We start from the raw sequence: 12,806 nt of genomic DNA, 5'->3' as shown, positions 1-12,806 counted from the left end.
CTTGATGCGTCTATTAAAACCATGAAGTATCTAAATGGTCCGCATGGTGGATGAATTGGTCCACATATGTCACCTAGAATTCTTTCAAGAAATATTGGTGTTTCTTTATCGACTTTTAATGGCGAATGCTTTGTAATTAATTTGCCAAGAGAACAAGATGTACATTGAGACATTTTATCTATTTTGTGGATCTTTTGATTTTTCAGTGGATGGCCATGTATATTTTCAATGATCCTTTTCATCATTGTGGATCCTGGATGGCCTAACCTGTCATGCCATAAATTTATGATACCATAATCACAACAATTTTCTTTGACTGCCGTATGTGCTTGAGGCACATTTATATATGTATAATGTAAACCAGAATGGAGCATTGGCAGTTTTTCCAATATCTTATCTTTGCTTATGATATGCAGATATTTTTCAATACTAACAGTCCTTGACTGAGTATCATATCCATTATGACATATGTTTTTGAAACTCAATAAATTTCTTGTTGATTTTGGGGAAAATAGAGCATTTTCTATTTTGAGTTCTATACCATTTGGTAATGCTAAATTAGCTTTTCCCACTCCTTTTATCAAGTTTGTAGGACCTGATATTGTATTGATGATCCCTTTTGTCGGTTTCAGTTTATGAAAATATTTTTTAGATCTAAGTATAGTATGCGTGGCTCCACTATCCGCTATACATGTATCTTCTTCATTTGTTTGATCTTGTGCTCCGGTGATTTTCATTTTAAATCTTGAAAGTATTAAGAAAAATAATAAGTGTATAACAAAGACATTATGATATTTTAATAAAAACTTTATTTAATTGAAAAACAAACATTACATGAAGGAAACTACATAACTAAAGATAATGAGAAGCACACTTAATTATTGCATATAATTATTCTTGTCAAAACAATATTTATTTCAGAGATCTACATCAAAATCTACAATGCTCAGATCAGCATTGAGATTATCAAAGTTATCAACATGGTTAACTTCTTTCTCTTTTCCTTTAAGAGAGGCTTGGTACAGTTCACATTGATGTGGGGCTGTGCGACAAGCCTTTGCCCAGTGGTTTGTACTTCCACATCTAAAACAGGGTGTGCCATTGTTCTCGGACCTACCAGCTTCATTCCATTTATTGTGGTGGTTGGAATTGGTATTGTGTGGGACATGATAATTATTGGCTCTCTGGTTACGACCACGGCCACGATCGTAAGAATTAGTGTTCCATTTGAATGAATGCTTGCGATCATTAAAATGTCTTTTGTCAAAATGACCACGGCCACGTCCATGGCCTCGTCCACGACCTTGTTCCCATTTATTACCAGAATTTTTATGTGAATTTTTGTGAGCAACATTTGCTTCTGGTATTGCTAATGACGAGATTGATGATTTTTTATCAATAATTCATTATTCTTTTCTGCTACAAGGAGAATTGCATTTAGTTCAGAGTATCTCCTAAAATTCTCCAATCGATAATGCGTTTGCAAGGTCATATTTGATGCATGAAATTTGGAGAAAGTTTTCTCCAACATATCTCCCTCGGTAACAGTTTGCCCACAAAATCGGAGCGTTGAGCATATTCTAAACAAGGCAGAGGTGTACTCATTTACTTTTTTAAAATCTTGGAACCTGAGATTGTTCCATTCATCTCTAGCAGTGGGAAGTAGAACTTCCCTTTGATGGTCAAATCTGCTTTTTAAATCATCCCACAAAATGCATGGATCCTCACAATTTGAATACTCAAATTGTAACATCTCATCAATGTTTTTGTGGAGGAAGACATCGGCTTTTGCCTTGTCTTGATCCCCGCAATTATTTCCCACTGTTATCGTATCCAAAACACCCATTGATTTGAGATGTCGTTTGACATGTGCCGTCCATGACATATAATTATCTCCGGTGATATTGATAGCCGAAAATTCAAGTTTTGCGATATTTGCCATTTTATTACTAAACACAAATAAGATAAATATTAGGATTACATACTTATTAAAATTGAAAGAAAATACAAAGGTAAAGCTATAAATAGATAAAGAAAAAAGAAAAGATTAAACTCTCTAGGTGGAAGATTACAAATTAAGAACAATAAGATTATCAGCATTATGGTAGTTAACATTAGAACTGGATGAATCATCTTGAAAGCTTTATCTTGGATAAACTTAAGAAGAAGAATGTTTGTTGTAAATGAAATGGAGTTGATAATTAGTTATTTATAGCGAAAATTTATAACCGTTTTACAACGGTTATATTACCGTTTTATAACGGTAACATTACCGTTTGTATGTGTGTGTGTATATTAATTATTTTAAAGTAAGATAATAAATAAGATATTAAATAAAGTTTATTTTATAAAATATAATTAGTATGCATAATAATAATAAGAATATAATTGTTAGTGTACATAAATCTAACTTCTAAATGAAATATTATTGTGAATATATAAATAAAAGTTAGAATAGTTATCAAATTTTAATAACAATGTATATACACATTACTGCTGTTACTTAGTATATGTATATGCATATATATATTTTTAATGTACATAATTAAAGAAGTGTTTATGATGCTTATGTGGATACCTCTGTGTCTATTACCTTTCTTGATTAGGATATAAGCTGCTCCGTGTTATAATATTAGCCCTAATTATAACAATATTTCTGAAGTAATAATTGAACTTGAATATAATTAAGAAATAAGCAAGTAAAGAAATATGAGATTTGAAACTTCTACTGGATGCATTTCTTCATCATACACACATGGTATTTATAATACCAAGATAACTGTTCTATATACTATTGGGGGGAGAGGACAAGAGTTAATAATTGGTGACAATAATGAAAATATGTCATACACAAAAACTGCGGTGTTCATAACAGTATTATATATGTTTTATATTAGTTATATTAATATATTAAAAATTAATGTTAGTTATTTTTGAAACACCAAAGTCTTTTTACACATAATATTATAATTTGTATATGATTATTTTATTTTTATATTAGTAATAATATTATTATTTTATTTGAAAAAAGAGAGAAGTGATGAATTGGTAAATTGGTAATAATTTCTTTAGTGTTGTGAAATTTAGTAGGGTGGAGTGGAGTATGATGTGATGTTGACATGGCATTGAAAATTGGGAAGCAAAATGGCATATACACCATTTAGTCTTACTCAAAAGTTGAGTACTAAAATGACATGTTTTTAAAATATCAATGTATTCAATTGCAATGAATTCAAAAATGAGACTAAAGTTATGTAATTAAACAAATCATGTGTATAAAAATGACACTTACTTTATATTGAATATCATATTTGCTATATAGAGCTGGTGTATAAAATTAAATTGCTAGACATCGATAAGTCTTTCATGTTTTCAAGTCTATAATTAAAAACAATACAATTCTATTAAAGATTTTTATGAAATTGACTCAGTTTTTCAATTAGTACTTATGTCATAAATATTTAAAGTACTCATTAACTTTTATATTTTCTAATAATCATTAGTTATATGACTGGGAAAGTTATTTAGAACATGTATATAATATAATTGTATACACTTCGAGTGAAGAAAATCAAATAACGATAGATGGCCAACTACAACTACAAATTGTCCATTGATAGACTGGATTTTTTTAATAGTATGACCAATGCTCTAATATAAATACAACACTTGATCATGCTTAACACTAATGTGAAAAGATTTAGGAGTACGTCTTACAAATTGTTCTTCGCTCTTTACACATATCATTATCAAGATGATATAATATACATGCATCATAAGAGGGTATTTTATTATTGTTTCACAAGGGGATGTCGTACTACCAAGCACGCCTTCGTGATCTTAAAACATGTGCACTGGCAAAGCCATATAAAGAGTAAGAGATAATATAACAACCGCCCTTAACAAAGCTGCATCTTGCATGTCGGTGAAAAAGCGTCCTACCATGGGTGACATCTCATTGTAGTCAAATCAAGAAACTCGGAACTCAACCTCTATCGCGAGCGAACTCGAGCGACCAACCTCTCAGGTGTTGGCATATCATCTAGCTATTCACATTGCACGCGTTTTAAGACCAAGAAATCGTCTTTGCTAAATGCGACAACCCCCTTGTAAAATAATTGTAAGAATATACTCTCTTGTTATGCATTCATTGATAAAACGCGACTCATATATAAAAAATTCAAAAACCACCAACAATTTTCATTTTTTAATGAGACTTTGTGTCGTTGATCTTTACCAACACAGCGAGGCGATGATAGATAAGAACAATTGTCAGAACAAAGAAAGATTATTCGATTTAAACAAATTGTCGATATTCACTAAAGCTCAACTATGTATCTTGGTTGCTCACTCTTAAAATTTAGTTACAAATCTAATTGATCTCACATATAAAGAAAATCAATTTTCACTCAAGTACAAACAAAAAAACATATCCTTCCAAATGTTTCTTATAATTAGATGATTTAACCCATTTTAACACAACATATGCAATCCAATGAGTAAAGGTACATAATGTCTTCTATAACATTTCAAAACAACAAAGTCAACCATATAATAATGTTGCACGGTAGTTGTGTGAAGAGACAGGTACAAAACCTGGTTCCGGACCCAACCCGGTCCTACCCGACCTGGAACCACACCCAGGCCTACCCAACTAGCGAGTACGAACCATGTTTCAGTTTCTCAAGGAAACCGTACTTTGACCCATAACCAACCCAGCCGCTAGAACTGGTTCCAACTGTACTTGGTCAAAAAGAAAAACCCGACCCGGCCAAAACCCAATAAACAGCTGGCAAACCTGGTCAAAAACCCGACCATACCCGGAAACGGTTCCTACCTGACCCGGTTTTTAATTTTTTGTTGACCAAACCCAGAACTTCGTTCCCAAAAAACCCGGTGTGCCCACCTCTATAGTATCTTTTTTCATTTTAAAATTGTCTAAACTCATTTGTATTCAATAAGTTAAATAAAACATTATCACCATTTGTCTCAATTTCCCAAGCAAAAAGCGACCAGAAACACAACATAATTCATCAATAATCATCATGTTTCACTGTTCTAACTTTCTACATTTAAGTAAATGGCAAACCAGCCAGCCAACAACACTCAAAATATGACACAAATAGCTTACGGCCTGCAAGGCAACACAAATTACAGAACATTCTACACTACTATAAAAATTGTGTATCTCAACATATACGCCTTTCTAACCCTACATCACTTTGACTGACCTGTGCTTGACGACTGGTTTGACCGACTCCCGCTTTCTTCACTTGTTAATAAACACGGAGGCCCTAAATTGAACCCGTTTTCCTTAACCGGCCCAAAAGGGTCATCTTTAGATAGCAAAGAAGTAAACTGTGGTGTATAATTCTGAAGTGTTTCCATGTGCTTTAAAGATGGAACTTTACCTTTACAGTATTCACGCCACATGTCGCGATAAGAGGACTCCAAACCAGTAATAAACTTGGATCCATTACACAAAGAGGATTTGGACATCTGGTTTCTTAAATTCATTCTGAGATTTGAAAGTGATGTAATATCAGAAGCCAATTGTATTGCCAGCTTAATATACTCATCTTCGCTTTTTGCAACCAGTCGTTCTAATCCTGAAATTTAAAGTTATATAATTAAAAATATACAATATTAAAATAATTAATTAAAAAAATCTTACCAACTGCAGTTAGAAGACTGACACCGACATTATGTGCGTGAACCGAACCACCCATGGTGACACATGGCACTCCCATGTAAAGAGATTCGCATGTGGTTGTAGTTCCTGCATATGGAAAGGTATCCAAGCTACAGAAATACACACAAAAAAGAATAAGCCTAATAGTATTATATCTTCAAACGTCTAAACTTAAAAATTTATAAAATGAAGGGTTTACCTAATGTCCATAAGAGAATATGCTTGCATATGATCATGATTGAATAAAATCAAAGGCACGAGATCCACGCGAAGTGATTCCAAACCTAACTGCTCCAATGTTGATAGAAATTTCTGTCTTACACTTTCACAGCAGAAAGGCTTACACTTCACAATAAGCCTAGAGTTTGGAACTGCACATAAAATTTTGGCCCAAACTTGCAGCACTTTTGGGGTTATCTGATACAAAGTAAAAAATTTCAATAGTAAAAAAAAGTCCATTAAAATAGGAAATTACAAAACTACCCTTCTTCCTTACCTTTGCTAAATTGTTGAAACTACCAAATTTGACAAAGCCATTGGAAAGAGCAGGTGCAGGTGATGTGGGCCCGGCCTCGGGAGACGGTGTATAGCAAAGAAAGCATCCTGGTAGACGAACAAGATCCTCAACATGCCTGTAAACAATGCAATGCTTCCACTGAGTTCAATATCCATAGTAATAATATATTATTTTCTAGAGAATATATCTAAAAAAACTGTACTTCTGCTTTGTATCAAGAGGGTCAGCCAAGGCGTCGGTAATTCGGTAGTCAATAGTAGGCAAACCAGTGGTATTCGGGTATCCAATCCACGTCACCTTAAGTGTATAAAGCCAGAATAATATAAGCAGCATGTTGAATTCAAAAGTAAATAATAATAAATTTATTAATTGATAACCTGAAGTGGTGCAGGGCGGCAAGCCATCATTCCCAGCTTATTATTAGCGGTATGACCGGTAAGTTCCACCAAAATATCAACTTTATCTTCTCGAACCATGCTTGCAACCTTCTTCTCATCAACTCCATAAATATCTCTCCATACGCCTCCTCTTTTCAAAACTATATCTCTGAACTTAAATGTTTTTGCATCTGCCTGCAACATTTTTAAATAGCATATATATATAGTGAATAAAATGAAATATTAGACGTGTGAATGGCATGTAGACAGACACTTTACCTTAACAACCGCCGAGTAAACAACCACCTTATAGTTAACATAGTCATGATAGAAAAGAGGTGCTTCAATGAAATAAGATACAGAATGTGTAAAATAATCAGGAGACACGTATCCAATAACAAGTGGTCTTTCTGGATCTTTTAAATTGCCCCACGAAGTATACTGAGGATGTAATCTCATAAACCGACAGCCCCAGTCCCTGTAATAAGTCATATAAGTTTCATACATATATAAGTATGTAATCTCAAACTAACAATATACAAAATATATACATTTAACATGTGTAATAGCTAAAAGAACCTGTGAGCTTCAAATAATTTAGAATCTGTTCCCTCGTTAATGTAGTTCATTGCGAGTAATCGGTTCTGCAACAAATAGTCAATGTGCAGAAATAAGAAAAATGTTAAAATAAGCTCAATCATGAGGTAAAGATTTATTAACTCTCTTCAACTATTAGTTCGCATGTCAGTATATACCAATTACCAAATTACAAGCTCCTCGTTTTTTTGTAAGCAAAAATTACCTAAGTAGCTGACTAATATCCGAAAATATGTGTGCAACAAAACAATTATTTTACTCTATGCAGTCAATCTAGGTGGCATATCGGTGGTATCTCGGTTATCGGTCCTTTTGTGAAATATCGGTCAGAATCTCAGTACCGATAACATCGGCGATATTGACCGATATTTCGCCGATAATTCACCGATATATCACCAATATTCCCGATATCAGTGTTTTTAAGTCTTAATTTTCAACTTTTAGCGTTTTATGTTGGTGGTTTGAGTCTTAATCAGTTCCTACTTGCTACAATTGTAAGTGTTTTGAACCTTGTAAAAGGATAATTTGTAAATAGTAGGAGAGTATACTGAATTGTTAGTGTTAAAGTGCTATATATACAATCTTTGCATGTTATTAAAATTACCGATATCCCACGATAGCACCTTTTCATTCAGATTTAACAAACACTACTTGCTGTTCATATGGTTAGTAATCTCTATTAACATCAAATGGTAATGAATCACGACTACACATTATGTCTCCATTTTGAGAGGTAAACAAAAAAAGTGCTTCCCATTCAGGTATCATGCTTTCTCCTTTTTAAGGCAATCCACGTGATTATCTAATAACTATAAACTAGAGAAGAAGTAAATGCATATAATGATACCTGGCCTGCGTTGCGAGAATCTGGGTCTATCGTAAGACACTGTTCGTACGCTTCAATTGCCAAAGTTATACTCCCAGCATCTCTGTATAAAACCCCTACACGTAACAATTAGCAACAAATGATCAATAACATATTACGCATCAAATGTAAGAATAAAAGAAAAATACTATAAAGAAACTGTAAGACAGCAGCTAGTAAACTTTTACTTTAAAGATGAACCTTGTTGAACAAAATCAAGGTGGCATATAGATAATAGAACTCGCTACAAGTCTAGAAACTTTATACATTTTACACTATCCAAATATGCAGTGATTTGCACACCTAATAAACGCTCAAAATAACTACAATCTGCTAAAAACGTTAATGATTACAGTGTATGATTATGCTAGAAACAAACCTAAGTTATTGTAAGCTTCTGCATAAGTAGGATTCGCCACAATTGCTTTCTCGATCATGCTAGCAGCAGCATCCATTTTACCCTATACATATTTATTTAAAATGCAATAAGTAACAGTAAAATTATATCGTCCTGTTAAATTCTGATGGATTCATTTATACCTGCACTGTGTAGACTACTCCAAGGTTGTTCAACGACTGAGAGAAATTAGGTTTAATTGACAAAGCCAACTTCAAAAGAAAACCAACAAAAATGTATTAGAATAAGTTCTACCTCTATTAATCATGAAACACAAATACTTGCAATGTTGAAATGAATAACCTGATAACACTCCACAGCTTTATCAAGGTTGTCTCGATCCTTATAAATAACTCCAAGATTATTGCATGCCTCCGCACAATGAGGATTAAAGTGGAAAGCAAGTTCATAGAACACAATTGCCTGCAAACAGAAGTGAGAGCTTACTACAATTTATAGAAATTAACACGATGGCGCTACATATGACTAAAAGTATACTATACAAAAGCTAATAAAAATGGATTAACAATATAATGATTAATGAAGCAAAAAGAACACAAAAACATCCATCAACTTTACCATTTCAAACTTAAGCATTTCCCCATATGCAACCCCAAGATTGTACATAGCATCTGCATAATGCCAGTTATAGTATAAAGCTTTTTTGTAATATGCCACACCTTGGTTAATATCTCCCTCCAATTTTACCTGAAAATATGTGAGTATTATACAATAACCATAAAAAATATAAATAAAACCATTAAATGTAACTAAGAAAACATGTGTACAAAATTGTATTACCTTTGTACCTAAATCTGTCAAAGCAATTGCCATATTATTCTTAGCAATCTCAAAGTTGGGTGACACAGCCAAACACCTGAAAAAATACAAGAAAACCATTCATAGAATATTAGCAAATATAAAATAATGGATGCCTCAATGATAAAAAATAAATAAACATTCATAACCTCTCATAACAAGCAATAGCCGATTCCAAATCTCCACGGTTTTTATAAATCACACCCATGTTACAATATGCTTCAGCATACATAGGCCTTTCCAATACAGCCTTCTCATAGCAATTAAGTGCTGTATCATATTGCATCATTTCAGAATAAACAACTCCGAGATTGTAATATGCAGGCTGCCAAAAAAACCAATAATAAACATTAAGAATACACTAAACAGAATGAAACCTTAAACAAAAGAAGATGAGCTTACAGCATAATGAGGGTCAATCTTGATAGCATCATAATAGTTCTGAATTCCCTCTTGTGTGTTGCCAGCAAGCTTTAAACTAGTTCCAATATCTGTAAGTACAATTGCCAGACATTCTGCTGCTGGTTTATATGATGGATCTGCTCCCAAAGCCTTGCGGTATGACTGCATATAACATCAAGATTTGTATAATGCTCTCTTAATTGATAATAGTATTAAGTACAACACAGCAATACCTCAGCAGCATCCACCAATCGGCCTTCATCTTTATACAATATACCACAATGAGTGAGAGCACAAGGGTTTTCGGGATCCAACTTAACAGCCTCAGAAAAGCTCTCAAATGCCTGCTTTCCCTTATTTTGCATCTGCAAACAAATTCCTTTGCCAATATGAGCCTCAACAATCCCATTATCTTTCTCTAGTATACTTTCATATATACCCAGAGCTTCCACAAACTTGTTTCTAGACCGTAAAACATTAGCATAACCAAGTGCATCTTTCTCCTCACAACTGTTTGTTACTGGACTGGTACACTTTGTCAAATTGCTAACAGTTAATGACGGTTCAACTGCTTTCAAATAACCATTATCTTTAACTTGACCCTTCTCTTTCTCCCCATCAACATCCTTCTCTGTCAATGTCATCTTGGTAAACCTAAAACCTAAGATTCCTAAACCAACTGCAACAAAATTAATTTTAATAATAATGTGGATTAGTGTATTGATCTATTTCCACAAAACCCTAACAGACAAATAAACGTAACAAACACGCATAGACTTAAAAAACCTAACCTCAAACAAAACGAATCAAGGATTTAGCATTACTTCCAATAACATAAAGTAAATTATAATAAACGTGATTCGAATTCATATCCGCTGTTTAATTATAATAAAAACACCACACACCAAAGTACAAAGTCAAAAACCTAGATACGTACTAAAAACAAAGATTGAAAAGTAGTGCTACAAATTGAAAAATTGATGGTAATGTGGATTAGCCTATTGGTCTATTTGTACAAAATATAAAAAGATACAAAAAAGTATCCGGTTGGCCCCTAAAACCTAAACACAAGCACAAAAAAGGTGTAGTGATCCACTCCAAAACCCTAACAGAGCACATGACAAATACTAGCCTCAAACAATACGGATCAAGCAGTAACGCAAAGTCAAATTACCAAATGAAGAAAACCTAAATTATTAGCATGATTCGAATTCAAAACCGCTATCTAATTATAACAAAATGCGAAACTCGAAAACCTAAATACGCATTCAAAACGGAGTCGTTTTGAAGAAGAATAGCTTACTTATGTTGGCGCTGATTGACTGACAGGGAGGCTTTGGTAGGGTTTTTGTGAGTGTCGATGAAGTTGAGAGTGTTAGTTCCGCCACAGTCACCGACACGGTGGTAGGATGACGGTGAGTGAACGGAGCGCCACCGCGGCGGCGGCGGCGGCGGTGGTGGTTTGTAGTCAAATGTTAGGTGTTGTGTTCCGTCTATGATTTTGCCCGCGTTCCACTGTAACCCTCTTGCCTGGATGGACCCAATAATAAATAAATATTAATAATTATCAAAATAATAATAATAATAATAATAATTATTATTATTATTATTATTATTATTATTATTATTGGATTTGACCCAGTGATAGAGCAATCATTTACTAGTGAGGGATGACTCTGGCTTGCTAGAGTTCGAGTCTGATCTCACCCGGTTTTACCGGCTTCTCGCTGTCGTGTCATTTGGCGGGCGTGGGGGTCGGGTTTTTCCGATGAATCCCTCAATAGGTGGACCGTTAAGGGCTCTGCAGTCCGGACTAGTGGCCGGCTCGGGCTACCTTTAGCCAATGGGGGCCGTGTACGAAGTACCCGGCGTTACTTAGTTGGCCGTTCAAAAAAAAAATATTATTATTATAGTTTTAGAAACTACTACTAAAGTAGTCCTTGGATTATACAAGATACACATTTCCTTTCCTTTCTTTCTATTCATTCAACAAAAAATAATAATGAACGTAAATATGTTAAGGAAAATATTTCCGTTCCTTTCTTTTCTATTCATTTCATCTTCCCTTTCTTTCCATTTTCCATTCAATTTCCTTCCTTCCTTCATTTCCTTCCATTTTAAAAAGAAAACCTCACTTTTATTTTTTTTTTCATTTTTTTATTCTTTTAAATGAAATTAAGAAACACTTTTTTTTCTTTCTTTTTCTTTTCTTCTTTAAATAAAACTCGAGAACAGAAGCCTCTCTTTCTTTTCTTCACTTTCCTTTCTTAAGTGGAACTCGAGAACATAGCGTTAGGGTGATGGTTTATTCAGTCGAAACCGAAAAACAAACTAAATTTGAATTCAATTTTTGGTTTGGTTTAAAAGTATCTAAATTTCCTTATGTTATGTTTTCTGTTTCGATTGAAAAATACTCACCAAACAAACTGAGGGACAAATCAATAAACACCCTATACATAGGTGTGTTTGAAGACAAGACCGAGCCAGAGCTATAAATGATTAAAACAAAAGAATAGAAACAAAGGATTCGAATTAGTTTTCAGTTTGATATTATATCTATATTATTTTAAAGTAAGGGGTCTCTCACATTTTATTATTTTTCTACTAATAGCATATTTTATGCATATGTTACATGTATATTATGCACCATAATTCTGACACGTTTTATAATTCGAGTTCAACGTTTATGCTACGTGTTATTTACTTACTTTATTTATCGATCGCTTCATTCTTCCAGTCACCTGTCTCTCACCTCTATTTCTCTCCCTAACACCGTGTTCCCGAGTTTAATAGATAAAAGAAAGGAAAGGGAATTAATAAAAGAAAAGAAAGAAATGGAAAGGAAAACATGGAAGTTACTATCGTGTTTCCGAGTTTGAAGGAGATAAAAAGAAACTAAAGCTTCCATGTGTTTCTAAATTGAAAGGAAAAGAAAGAAGACTTGCAATTTTACAACTATACCCATGTTTCTTATAAGTATTTAGTTATATTATGAGCTTCACGATGGCCTTTGTATTCTTTAACAACCCCTCATCTGTTTTTCAATCTTGCATCCAAAAATAAACAAACTTTCACAGCAAAATTATAATTCCTACTATGGTTAGTTTATGAGCCATAACACACAAAAAAATGGTGCAAAT

At 33.5% G+C, this 12,806-nt stretch overlaps 1 protein-coding gene across 1 annotated transcript; it reads right to left on the bottom strand.

The window, feature by feature from the left end:
* Positions 1–4,866: 4,866 nt before the first annotated feature.
* LOC143555733 (putative UDP-N-acetylglucosamine--peptide N-acetylglucosaminyltransferase SPINDLY) lies at positions 4,867–11,188 on the bottom strand. Its single transcript, XM_077045238.1, has 18 exons — positions 10,970–11,188; positions 9,900–10,345; positions 9,667–9,828; positions 9,414–9,589; positions 9,247–9,322; positions 9,025–9,153; positions 8,749–8,868; positions 8,589–8,657; positions 8,428–8,509; positions 8,031–8,125; positions 7,166–7,230; positions 6,866–7,064; positions 6,587–6,781; positions 6,412–6,506; positions 6,189–6,324; positions 5,892–6,109; positions 5,675–5,802; positions 4,867–5,609 (listed from the first exon to the last, which is right to left on the bottom strand). The coding sequence occupies exons 2-18, from the start codon at positions 10,308–10,310 to the stop codon at positions 5,218–5,220; spliced, it is 2,748 nt and encodes a 915-aa protein (XP_076901353.1). The 5' UTR covers positions 10,311–10,345; positions 10,970–11,188; the 3' UTR covers positions 4,867–5,217.
* Between the last annotated feature and the right edge of the window lie 1,618 nt (positions 11,189–12,806).

The sequence above is a fragment of the Bidens hawaiensis genome, unplaced genomic scaffold, assembly GCF_021521415.1.
Source record: "Bidens hawaiensis isolate Kalapana, Puna unplaced genomic scaffold, B.hawaiensis_p1.1 tig00018272_1, whole genome shotgun sequence".
NCBI lineage: Eukaryota > Viridiplantae > Streptophyta > Magnoliopsida > Asterales > Asteraceae > Bidens > Bidens hawaiensis.
This window is presented reverse-complemented; position numbering and strand designations above follow the sequence as displayed.